Here is a 13,719-nt window from a genome sequence, read left to right as displayed (position 1 = left end):
GTTTGCAGGCCCTGAGTTTTGCACCCCGATTTAAAATGTTAGTTAGTTAATATTAACCACTTATTTGTTGATTGTTGTATAAAATATATTCCACTAGCAATCATATTGTTGGTCGGAACATCAGCTCCGCTGTGATTACTGTGACAGTACTGTGTACAGTAATGACAGTACATTACTGTGATTTTAGCTGATGTTACAATTCTTTCTTTCTTGTATGCTTTCCAAGATGGTCTTTTACGTCCACATGTCTGGTGACGGCATTGGCACTCTAAACGTGTACATGTCTACAAACTCCAGTCGCTCACTCTTACTCAGCCTCACTGGCAATCAAGGCAACTACTGGAGCAGACAGGAAGTGCCTCTCTCATCTTCTGACAACTTCCGCATTATGTTTGAAGGCAAGGTGGGACTCAATACTCGAGTTCACATCTGCCTGGATGACATCATCTTCTCATCAGGCTGTATTCTCAGTAGCAGATTTGAGACAGACACTACTCCCCGATTACTCCTAGGTACTATTTCACAACATTTCAGTTTTGATTGTATTTTTGATCAAATAAATGCAGCCTTGGTGAGCATAAGAGACTTCTTTCAAAAACATTAAAAAAATTCTGACTCCAAACTTTTGAACGATAGTTCAAGATTGTAAGAGAAGCATTCAGTACTGGAAACATGAAAATTTTGTGATGAGCAGAAAAAAAATATACAACTTTTGTTTTTATGCATTAGAATATTTATCTGTGACTGTGTCTTCACAGGATCCTGTCCACCTGGTTCTTTACAGTGTAACAATGCCAATTGTTACAAGCGAGAGCAGAAATGTGACTTTACTGATGACTGTGGAGATGGAACTGATGAGTTGGATTGTGGGACATCCTGTTCATTTGAACATGGGCGCTGTGGTTGGAAAAACAGCCTGGCGGACACCTTTAGTTGGGCCCTTGGAGTCGGCTCCGTTCATATGATCAGACCTCCTCATGATCATACATTTAAGAATGAAAGTGGTAAGACTTTACTGTATACGGCTGCATATGTATAAGCAAAATGCAATGATCTCACATGGAGGCCTAACCAAACTGCCACCCAAAGACCTTCATACCCACGTTAGAAACATTCTGTAAATAATGTGTTTACAGCTCATCTACCTGTTCAATAAGACTAAAGATAGAAAGCAAAAAAAAAAAAAAAAATTCAGTCCTGTGTAATTACACTATTTTGATATTTTAAAACTCAGACTTCATAATTCACAGAGCATTCAAAATGCTAATTGCAGCACATCTTGCACCTGCTGCTTAGATGACTGAAATAAAGAAGAGAAACAGAAATGTATTTTTGTTGAAAGGTTTGCGCATCATCTGCATTTTTCTGGTAATTGCAGGTAGCATTGAGGATTAAGATGTATTTATTTGCTTCTACTCATCTGTTGTAAGCTCCCTGGGAGACATCAGCACTTTATAAAGGTTATCGGAGATGGGGTGATACTTGAACTAACTGCCAGTCAATTAGCGAGAGAATTTGCTTTTGTTCTTTTGATGCATGAGTTCACCTGCCCTGCCCATACAGCCTTAATGAATAATGGTAAATGAATTTCACTTGCTTTCATCGTCTTGGCCCAAGTTCCAAGCTTACCCCTGATAACAGTAGGTTATTGGATAAAATAAGGAAGAGTAGAAAAAGGAAGTGGTGGGAAGGTAGAGGGATGCTGAAAGAATTGTCACTGACTGTCAGGACCAAATGATTCAGCTCCTCCCGAACTTGCATTTAGAACTTTTTTTTAATAATGATACTCCCAGTCTGGTAGAATGAAAATACATTTTCTAATTTCTCTTGTAAGCTGTAAAGACTCGCCAGTCTTAGACATGGTTTAAGATTTCAGAGCCCTTGTCTCTGTAATAAAGCCTCCTTTATTGATTTGGCGCCCTGCTTTACTCCATCTCAGCAAGATATCTTTATTATTCAAGTAGTTGTAAGCTTTCCATTCCTTGTATGTCCTTCCATAAGCAAGGTTTTCTAGCATCAACAGAACTATGGAGTCCCATGATTTGATGAAAGCTACAGTAAGCTGGGAAAACCAATGTTGATGATGTTCAGATGTCCTTACCACATCACCCCATTTGGCAGTCCTGTTTTTTCATGCACAATTACAGCCTTATCCCTGTTTGAGTTCATCTGTTTGTCATTTTCAGAATTCTTAGACTTTCATTCGGTTGTATGCCAGATTAGGTTTAATGCATCTAAAATTATATAGGTATATAAATCATTATATACATTATATACATCAGGTTACATTAAAAATACTATGTCAAAGATAGTGTACTATTTCCAGTGAGTTACAGTTACATGTGAGAATACATGTTTTTTAGGCTGATAATGCCCACAACCCCTTGTTCAGTTTTCCTAATCAATGAATGAGATGGAGTTTTCACTATACATCAGGAGACTGAGCATGAGTTTTATGAGTCTCTTAAGTTTAATTAGTTACAAGGGTGCTATAGAGAGTTCAAGTGTGTGAAGTTTGTGCCATTAAATCTTGACACTAATGCTGGATGAAGGATTTTTTTTTATGATATGAAAGCGCAACATTATTAACATCAGTCTCTCTCTCTACACAGGCCACTTTGTATATCTGGCAGCCACTCCAGTGGGATTGAAGGGTGATAAAGCTCACATGAGAAGTTCTGTGTGGAAGGAGTCTAGTGCCACATGTAAACTTGCCTTCTGGTACTATATTTCTGAAAAAGCCACAGGAATCATCCGTCTTTTTATTAAGGTAATTGACTAGATCTTAGAGGTAAGTCCGCACACTGACTTTTACAGCTCCAAAAACATTTATTAATAAACAGCACACTTGAGATCTTACCAGGTGGAGCAAACACACAGTGCAACTGGAATATATCACTTAAATCAGGGAATGTGTGGAGGTCTTTATACAGTAGCTCTATTTGACATAAGCTGAAATGTGCGACAGCAAGTTGTCAAAACTTGAACCGTGTTCTTGCAAGACTTTTTTCAGTACTGTGTTATGTGTGATTCCTAGCTGATATAAACCATTTAGCACTTCAAGTTTATGCTATGAAACATACCTCAAGGGGGTTATGAACCTTGTGTGAATCTGAGAGTATGTGCAATATATTACAGTTGCTGTAAGAAGCTCATCCATGTCAGAATAAAGATTTAAAAATGTTACGATTACGGGGGATCATTTATTAAAAAATAATGATTTGCATGGATAAACACTGAAACATTTCATAAAAAATATTAAAATAAGAATAAAATCATTAAAATTAGTATTGTAAATCTTGGTTTCATGGTAACTTTAACAAAACTTGTCTATAGATAAGAATGCATTTTTAATTGCTTTTTACTATTTTCATAATATGAATTTTTTTTATTTCAACAAATTTAGTAAAATGTCTAGATTTTTACAGTATATTGAATTGAATCAGCAAATGTTGTAAGCATTTTGCCTTCGTTGTGATGGACAGACAGAAAATGAGCTGAGGGAGGTGTGGACAGAGCGGCAGATGCACAGGGAATGGAGAAGAGCGGAAGTGTCTCTGAGGAACCTGAGGAACTTTATTCTCATATTTGAAGTTGTACGAACACAAGATGTGAGTGGTGGAGCGGCTCTGGACGACCTGCAATTCATTGACTGTGCACCATGTAAGTTTTTTCCCCCATGCAAGTCAATTAAATTTATTGTCCAACCCGAAAATTTTTAAAATAGCGTTGAACAAGCTGATATTTGATATCTGACTAGCTAAGCTTGCAGACATGTTCTATGGACTGGTCCATAGCAAACAAGTGAAAGCTGCAGGCGAGTTTGACTAGTTTGAGCAGTGATGCTCAGGGGGAAGCAACAATGCCAGTTCTCATCTTCACATTTATTTCCCATGAGTCACTTTTGCTTCACGTTCATGCATAAGCGTGCGACCAGCACAAGGCTCTAAGGGTTGTCCTTAGCACTGCCTGATGGAAAGCAGTATCACCATTTAATTGGATAAGAATTGATTTGCTAATTCTGACAAGCCATCAGGGAACAACATGAAAGTCAGAATAAGTTCCTCTTTCGGTTTTCAGGCTTGACATTGAAATTGTCAGATTTAATCTGCATAGTGACACTTCTGAATCACAGTAATTACACTTCTGAATCACAGTAATTACAGTGTGTAAAGCAGAGATATCAAACCCCATCAATCTGTGTCCAGGCTTCTTTCTAAATTTTGTTGAACGTTAGTGGACTGAAGCATTTTTTAAACAAATTCAATGTTTTTTATTAGAAATGACTATTCATGGCTTTATCATCTACTTATGTGTAAACATGAGTTTTGCTGTTTTTCTAAGAAACATGACCCTTTTGCATTTGTGGTTCCTCTGGGTCTTCACTAAATTCCACCATGTTTTTTTATTTTTTTTATTTTAATGTACATTAATTAAACTAAACTACACTTACTCATAGCTGTCTGTAATGTAATAGGCTAAAACTATAAAAACTATAACAGTGTAAATAAATTAGCTCTATCAAAGTGTGAAGAATTAAGTTTCTGATAATTAAACAGGACATATTTTATCCTGAATAATCTTCCATTACTGTCATTTTATGTTTAAATAATTTGAGGATATTCTTGCTAAAAAGCTCTTGATGGATGATGTTTTATTGCTATTTTGAACTTGTTGAATATGGTCATTTCACATATTTTTATTGTTAGATGTCTTATGTTCTCATTTTTGTTATTAGATTACCTTTTATTTCTTTTTTTAAATTGCTCTGTTTTGGATCAGTGAGACAAATAATAATATAATAAATAATAATAAAATAATTTCCTTGTGTTTCAGGGGCTGTCCATCCTGGGTCATGCCCCGCTGTCACAGATTTTGTGTGTAATAATGGAGATTGTATTGAGTATCATTTGGAGTGTGATGGTAAAGCTGACTGTTCGGATGAGTCCGATGAGTTAGACTGCAGTAAGTACATTAAGTACAGTACATTAAAATTCTTGTCTATTTATTAACATTGTCTCTTGTATGGAGCTAACATCTCAACTCTGCATTTGTTCTGTTAGTGATTGCTCCAGGAGCTTGTAATTTTGACATGCCTGGTGGCCATTGGCAGGAGACCTGTCAGCTGTCTCAGGATCCTCACAATGACTTTGACTGGGATATAGGCTATGGCAGAATGCATAATGGGACAGGACCATCAGCTGACCACAGCCCAAGTTAGTATAACCTAAACGTTACAGTGCCCTTAAATTAGCTGGGTAATATAAACTATTCAACACATACATATCACCCATGAGTAACACCATAAAAGCTTTATTTTGCTTTAAATTATTAGAAAAAAAAACTAGAATTTCCTATGAAACAAAATTGAAGCCAGCCGTCTGAATCATCTAATGAAATGCTGCATGATTTAAAAACCAAAGAGTTGGAGCTCAGAAATATCCATCACCAAAAGCCATTTTCCAGCTACTTTATCAGTGAGTGTAATTGAGTTCTGAATTTCTGCCCCTCATATACTCATGCCCTGTTCTGCTGAAAGATCAGTGTCTCTCAATGAAAGTGTTAAGTGTACATTATTTTAATTGTGAAAATGCGTTTGTCCTCTAAAAGGTGATCGATTTACTGAACCTACTATTGATTTTTCATTCCGGACAAAGAGTCAAGGAAATTGCTGTACAGAGTGTTTCTCTGAGTAAAATGGTGGAGTCGTGCACTGAAATCTAATGTTTGCTGTTACTGTCTCAATCATAATATTATAAGAATATAATCTCCTTTCTGACAAGATAAGAAATTGTTTCTAATATTTGTAGAGGTGTAGTGGTGTAAAAGTCTTTAAGTCGATCACTTTCTCAGAACTTGATCTTCTGGTAAAAAGATTGATTTCTTTCTGGAGACGTGTGCTGGACTTCTCCAATCAATTAATCCGCTAAACCAGGTCTTTTCTTACAAATGACTGCAAGCTCACATCCAGATCTGCCAAAATCCAATCAACAACCAATGGATAGAACTAAATAATCCCCACCAGAACAAATCATTTGTCACTAATTGCGTTTAATCGCGACTTTAATGTGCAGTAGAGTTATTGTGTGAGACTCAGTAATGAGAACTGTATTTAGAAGTGTAATAGTGCCTATAATCAAAGGAATGTCATCCTGTTTGAATGTGATAACAAGCTAACAGCACAAGCAAAGACACACAAATGTGTCTCAATAAACCTAAAAAATAACTATGTTGCTTACCAAAAAAAGTTTCATAAGTTAAATACCTCATGGTAATTGTTCACATATAGAACATTTATTATAAATTAATTTATGTAACATCTAAGTATAAAAACGTAACATATGCCGCTGTGTTTTGCTTAAATTAATTTACATATTAAAGCTATTCTAGCATGCATCCTTAATAAAGTAAATACTTAATGCTGTGAAGACAACATTGGTTTACTTTTTCAGATGGAGGAGGGGGGTACCTGTTTGTGAACTCCAGTGCCCAGACAGAAGGAGACATTGCCAGCTTAATAACCCAGCTGGAGTTTCCTGCCAGTGTCGGTATATGTCATCTGCGCTTTTGGTTCCACATGTACGGTTCACATCACATGGGTACGCTGAAGGTGAGAGAATAATGTGCGTTAACAAAATACATTTTTGAAAGAGGTCTCTTATGCTCACCTAGGCGGCATTTATTTGATCAAAAATACAGTAAAAACTGTAATATTGTAAAATAGAAAAAAAAAACCTTTTCTGTTTAAATATATTTAAAAATGTAATTTATTGCTGTGATGTTAAAGCTGAATTTCCAGTATCATTACTCCAGTCTTCAGTGTCACATGATCCTTCAGAAATCATGTGCAGTGCTATGCATAAGTTTAGACACCCATGCTAAAGTTGACTAAAAAGAGGAATAAAAAATCATCTTTTGGAAATTGAGCTTAATGCCTTAATTAAAAAAATTAGGAAAAATCCAACCTTTAAGGACACCAATTTTCTTTGTGAATGAATAATGTATCGTAAATAAATAAATGTTCTTCCTTAAAATACAGGGTGCATAAGTCTGGACACCCCTATGTTAAATTCCCATAGAGGCAGGCAGATTTTTATTTTTAAAGGCCAGTTACTTCATGGATCCAGGATACTATGCATCCTGATAAAGTTCCCTTGGCCTCTGGAATTAAAATATCCCCACATCATCACATAGCCTTTACCATACCTAGAGATTGGCATGGAGTACTTTCCATAAGATCATCTCTCAATGCAAATCAAACCAGCTATTAGGCTAACTGAAATAAAACCATGCCAATCTCTAGGTATGGTGAAGGATATGTGATGATTTGGGGCTATTTTAATTCCAAAGGCCAAGGGAACTTTATCAGGATGCATAGTATCCTGGATCCATGAAGTAACTGGCCTTTAAAAATAAAAATCTGCCTGCCTCTATGGGAATTTAACATAGGGGTGTCCAGACTTATGCACCCTATATTTTAAGGAAGAACATTTATTTATTTACGATACATTATTCATTCACAAAGAAAATTGGTGTCCTTAAAGGTTGGATTTTTCCTAATTTTTTTAATAAGGCATTAAGTTCAATTTCCAAAAGATAATTTTTTATTCCTCTTTTTAGTCAACTTTAGCATGGGTGTCTAAACTTATGCATAGCACTGTATGTATATTCCCCTCTTCCTTTTTGCATTATATGGCAGTATTTCACTTGCAAAGGTTTAGGAGCACTGTGCAGGAGTTCAATGAATTCCCTTCCACTGCTTTCATTTTATATTGAAAACTGAAATTTAAAGAAAACACGGAGTTTAGAAGGCTGTGTTATGAATTCTGGGTACTTTATTGCAGGTGTATACCGTGGGCCACAGTGGAACACCCTTACTAATGTGGGCAACCTGTGGAAACCATGGAGACAGCTGGCAGTATGCTAATGTGATCTTATCAAATGCATCACCCTTCAGAGTAAGTATTCAGGCAGAAGTGGGAGCTGACCAGTGGACTGACATTGCTGTGGATGACTTCTCTTTCACTAGGCAATGTCTTGTTGGAGGTACAGAACTGCTGATTGCTTTTTATTCTCAGCTCTTCCCAAATTGAAAACTGAGTTTACCCTTTTGTTTCTGTGTATGTTCAGGTCCAGTGACCCCTATCCCACAAACATGCCACATGGAGCACTTCCAGTGTTTGTATCTGTTTGAGTGTATACCACTGAGTTGGCACTGTGATGGTGAGGTGGACTGTCTTGACCACTCGGACGAGGATATGTGTGCGAGCGTGGCTCCTGGCACTACGTCACCTCAAACAGGGTGTGAGACAGGAGAATACCGCTGCATGAACAACAGCTGTATTCCTGCACTACTGCGCTGCGATTCTGTTTTAGATTGCCCAAATGGAGAAGATGAATATGGATGCCGTAAGACCCAAGCATAAATCTGTTTAAAATACATTGTAGTACATCATAGCTGTAATACAAACAGATGAAATTATCTCTCTCTGTCTCTGTAGCGGTTAAGATATGTGAAGAAGGAGAACTAGTGTGTGAGGCGACTGCAGAGTGTATAGCGTATCAGAGTCGATGCAACAATATTGTTGACTGCCATCCTTTTAACTCTGATGAGTCCAGCTGCTATGGTAACACAAACACATTCATTCATCTAACTTTTGTATTTAAAGGGGTCATATCATTCATGTAATTTTTTTTAAATCAGTTAATGTTTCTTCTTGTATTCAGTTTTTGCACTGAGGCATTATAAGTTATCATTAGTTTTTCTGGTGATCTGTTGGAAATGTAAATTTGCAGAAAGTGTAGAAAGAACAGCATTTATTTGAAATGGAAATCTCTTGTAACATCTTCACTGTCCTTCTTGATCAATTGAATGTATCCTTTCTGAAAAAAAGTATATATTTTTTTCAAATCAAAAATTTTTACTGACCCCAAACTTTTTGAATGGTCGTGTATGTGATTTTGTTTTTTAGGAAGTATATTTCTGGGATTTCATTATAATAGTGTTTTCATAATCATCTGGGTGGAAAAATGATTGTGGTATGAAGTCACAAAGCATTGTTCATCAGACAATGTATAAAAAGATGGAAAGAAAAATATCAGTAGTTGCTTCTCTGACTTAATTCCCTAAATGAAGGGTAAAATTTATTGCTTAAAAATTTATGAACAACATAAAGCCCATCACATTAAAGTGACTTTTTAGGAGTTACATAATATATTACTTCTCATTAAGTGGGCACTTTCTTCTGGGGACTATCTCTGCAATCATCTGATTAAAGGAGCTGTGCCCCAGGAGCACCGTGGGGGTGAAGTGCCTCGGTCAAGGACACATCATTAATGGAGGCTCTCTGTAACTCTCTTGTTAAGGGTTACCCCCAACTGTGTTGTTGTTCAGTATGATGATTATTTTATCATAAGTCAACATTATATGTGGATGTATTTTATTTTTCAGAGTGTCCCTTTGGGTACTGTCTCAATGGAGGGAGATGTGCAGTAAAGGAGAATGGACCAGTGTGCATGTGAGTTCCCTTTCAAGGGAATGAGATGCTGCGTCGAGATGCTGTGGGAACACCTCTGTGTGATTGCATCGTGAAGCACGTGTGAAATCAGTCTAATGGCGTAACAGAACGTAATAGGCAGTCATCAACCAGGAAACTATAAAGCATAAATGGAAGCACTCTATGTGTATATATATACTGTATATATATATATATATATATATATATATATATACACATATATATATACAGTGGGGAGAACAAGTATTTGATACACTGCCGATTTTGCAGGTTTTCCCACTTACAAAGCATACAAACTTACAAAGTCTGTAATTTTTATCATAGGTACACTTCAACTGTCAGTGACGGAATCTAAAACAAAAATCCAGAAAATCACATTGTATGATTTTTAAGTAATTAATTAGCATTTTATTGCATGACATAAGTATTTGATACATCAGAAAAGTAGAACTTAATACTTGGTATAGAAACTTTTATTTGCAATTACAGAGATCATACGTTTCCTGTAGTTCTTGACCAGGTTTGCACACACTGCAGCAGGGATTTTGGCCCGCTCCTCCATACAGACCTTCTCCAGATCCTTCAGGTTTCGGGGCTGTCGCTGGGCAATACGGACTTTCAGCTCCCTCCAAAGATTTTCTATTGGGTTCAGGTCTGGAGACTGGCTAGGCCACTCCAGGACCTTGAGATGCTTCTTACGGAGCCACTCCTTAGTTGCCCTGGCAGTGTGTTTCGGGTCGTTGTCATGCTGGAAGACCCAGCCACGACCCATCTTCAATGCTCTTACTGAGGGAAGGAGGTTGTTTGCCAAGATCTCGCGATACATGGCCCCATCCATCCTCCCCTCAATACGGTGCAGTCGTCCTGTCCCCTTTGCAGAAAAGCATCCCCAAAGAATGATGTTTACACCTCCATGCTTCATGGTTGGGATGGTGTTCTTGGGGTTGTACTCATCCTTCTTCCTCCAAACACGGCGAGTGGAGTTTAGACCAAAAAAATTTCCTTGATTTAATTTTTTTTATTCTTTTTTATATTAAAACTAACATCATAAAGTATGATTTTTTTTTTACTTTGAGCAATTCTAGAACTATAATTGACTATTCTTATGAGCATATAAAACAAAAAAACAGCTCCTTGGAAAAAATTAAATGTAATATTAGTAGTTATAAACAAAGGTTTATTTTAGTTCAGATTAAAGGTTGTATCAGCGATTTCAGGCCCAAACATAAATGATCACATTCATCTAATCTTTCCTAACGATCCGCTAACTGCCCGCCCCATAAGCAAGCCGTCAAAAAAACGCGTCTCTCTAGGCAGCCTAGGTTCTGAGATCTGCACACAAAAACAACTGCGCTCACCAACACTCAAAACCAAAACAAATAGTGTTCCAACCAATCACCTAGGCCATTGAATGATTTATATACCAGTAATAATACTTTAAAATCAATCCTAAATTTAACTGGGAGCCAGTGTAAAGACCTGAGGACTGGTGTGATATGTTCATATTTTCTGGTTCTGCTCAGAATCCTGGCGGCAGCGTTCTGTATGAGCTGCAACTGTCTTATGGTCTTTTTGGGAAGGCCAGTGAGGAGTCCATTACAATAATCCACCCTGCTGGTGATGAAAGCATGCACAAGTTTCTCTAAGTCTTGTCTGGAAACAAAGCATCTTATTCTTGAAATATTTTTCAGATGATACTGTAGTATGCTGATTTAGTTTTTGCTTTGACATGACTACTGAAACTAAGGTCTGACTCTAGTGTCACACCGAGATTCCTGACTTGATGTTTAGTTGTTTGACCCCTAGAGTGAAGGTATGCGTTCACCTTGAGAACTTCATCTTTGTTTCCAAACGCAATGACTTCAGTTTTGTCTTTGTTTAACTGAAGAAAGTTTTGACACATCCAACTGTTGACTTCATCAATGCATTGGCACAGGGAGTCAATGGGGCTGTAATCATTAGGCGATAGGGCTATGTAGATCTGTGTGTCGTCTGCATAGCTGTGGTAAGCAATTTGGTTCTTTCTCATTATTTGGCTCATTGGGAGCATATACAGGTTGAACAGGAGTGGCGCAAGAATTGAGCCTTGTGGGACTCCGCATGTCATGGATGTCCACTCAGACTTATGGTCTCCTATACTCGCATAATAACCTCTCCCATCTAAGTATGACCTGAACCATTTTAGGACTATCCCAGAAAGCCCCACCCAGTTTTCCAGCCTGTCAAGAAGTATGTTATGATCGACAGTGTCAAATGCAGCACTGAGGGCGAGTAGTACCAGCACTGATAATTTGCCTGTATCAGTATTTAAGCGAATATCGTTTATTATCTTTATGAGCGCTGTCTCTGTGCTGTGGTGCGGTCGGAAACCAGATTGAAAATTGTCAAAGGATCCATTCAAGCTCAAGAATTTGTTCAGCTGATTGAAGACAACTTTTTCAATGATCTTGCCTATGAAAGGAAGATTTGAGATCGGTCTATAGTTGCTTAATATGGTCTTATCCAGATTGCTCTTTTTCAAGAGGGGCTTGACAACTGCAGTTTTCAGGGAGTTTGGAAAACACCCAGAGAGAAGTGAGGCATTTACCACTTCTAGAAGATCTGCTTCTAAACTGTTTAACACACTTTTGAAAAAAGATGTGGGAAGTGTGTCAAGGGCGCAGGTTGATGTTGTTGTACGGTTTCTTCCAAAATTTTGCCATCAATTTCTTTGAAATCAGTCATAGTAACTACTTTCACAGGTGGTCTGATCTGTCTGACCTCAGTGCAACTCAAGGATGTGCTGATCACCTTTCTGATATTATTGATTTTCTCAGAGAAGCAAGAAGCAAACTCACTGCACTTTCTGTCTGAGAGCATTTCACTGGGAATCTGGCTTGGGGGGTTTGTCAGTCTCTCTATAGTAGCAAAAAGAGTGCGTGTGTTGTTTAAGTTGCTGTTTATAATATTTGAGAAGAAAGTCTGTCTAGCTTTGCCTAGTTCCATATTGAAAGCATGAAGGCTGTCTTTGTAGATGTTATAATGGACTACAAGTTTTGTAGTCCATTATAAGTTCAATAAAGGAGTGGTTTCTTTTTTAAAACACTTTTCTCAAAATATCACAAATATCAATTGTTTAATTGAACAAGGACCTCAATGTCAATCAAATTTATGGCTATGGGTAACCATACACCATCAAGAGTGTTCAATGCTCTTCAAAGCACGGATCAGTTTCCTATCAGTCCCTGTATTTGTCAGTCAATCTCGAAAGGGAAGTCTCTAATAGGAATAGTCTTGCTTAAAGCAAGACTGGAGAATGAAAGAAAGGATATTGTCCTCTTCTTTATGAATTGTTGTCCTTTCTCTGTAGCAGAATCGGGTGGCTCGCCATCAAACGTGAAATTTCACAGGATATCGCAGAAGATCACAATTCGTAGAACCAAGGAAAAAATAGAAATACCAAGAAGAAGAAAAAAAGAAAGAGAGGAAAAAAAAAACCTGGCCTGATCACAGACCAGAGCATTCATTAGTGATTTCAGAGATAATTTCACATCAAAGATCGAAACAATCAAAATAAACAATTAACCATACAAATATAAATTTTTCAAGAATTGATATATTACACTAATTTACCTCTAGAACAATCCTATTCGTCTTTCTCACACAGGCCCATGTGACCAATAATGGCGCCGGTGAACTGAAATGGAGGAATAACCACGCGGTTCACTGTGACCACACTCATAATCATTTAGAATGAAATAGTAAAATTAAATAGAACATAGCAATATTATTTTTTTCACAAGAACTTTTAATCCTATATTAATCATTTACCTCTATATTAATCGTCTTTTGCTTTCACCCAGGCGCGTCTCACAGGCACGCATGGCCAGCAATGGCGTCGGTGAACGAGGAATACCCAGGGGGGCAGTGTTTCATAAAACATTGAAGCTTCCCCGGGCGCCGCCATTGATTAGCAGACCATCACCTGCTGTTAGCATTCCATTGACTACCATTCATTTTGGCGTCACTTTGACAGCGAATAACTTTACATCTGAGGCGTTTAAAGACTCCATTTGTCCATTATTTATTTCTAAAGAAACACGAAAATGTATAAAAGGCTCCATTACCTTGTATCTTATGGCCCCGTAGAAGCAATTTTTGTAAAAATAGGCTAACGATTGCGTCATAACCACGTGACTCTCTGTCGCACAGTAGAGAAATT

The 13,719-nt window shown here is 37.4% G+C and overlaps 1 protein-coding gene across 1 annotated transcript in view; it reads left to right on the top strand.

Moving 5' to 3' along the window:
* The window catches only part of malrd1 (MAM and LDL receptor class A domain containing 1), a 57,957-nt gene that overhangs the window by 36,752 nt on the left and 7,486 nt on the right, over window positions 1-13,719 (top strand). The window contains exons 18-28 of the mRNA XM_079867074.1: window positions 227-512; window positions 759-1,004; window positions 2,613-2,770; window positions 3,486-3,663; window positions 4,837-4,965; window positions 5,064-5,216; window positions 6,453-6,610; window positions 7,845-8,046; window positions 8,131-8,409; window positions 8,502-8,627; window positions 9,452-9,518. Coding sequence (XP_079723200.1) covers window positions 227-512; window positions 759-1,004; window positions 2,613-2,770; window positions 3,486-3,663; window positions 4,837-4,965; window positions 5,064-5,216; window positions 6,453-6,610; window positions 7,845-8,046; window positions 8,131-8,409; window positions 8,502-8,627; window positions 9,452-9,518 — 1,982 coding nt within the window. The remainder of the gene's footprint in view (window positions 1-226; window positions 513-758; window positions 1,005-2,612; window positions 2,771-3,485; window positions 3,664-4,836; window positions 4,966-5,063; window positions 5,217-6,452; window positions 6,611-7,844; window positions 8,047-8,130; window positions 8,410-8,501; window positions 8,628-9,451; window positions 9,519-13,719) is intronic.

The sequence above is a fragment of the Squalius cephalus genome (genome assembly GCF_949319135.1).
Source record: "Squalius cephalus genome assembly, chromosome: 3".
Taxonomy (NCBI): domain Eukaryota; kingdom Metazoa; phylum Chordata; class Actinopteri; order Cypriniformes; family Leuciscidae; genus Squalius; species Squalius cephalus.
The sequence above is the reverse complement of the archived record's forward strand: the minus strand, read 5'-3'. Positions and strand labels throughout refer to the sequence as shown.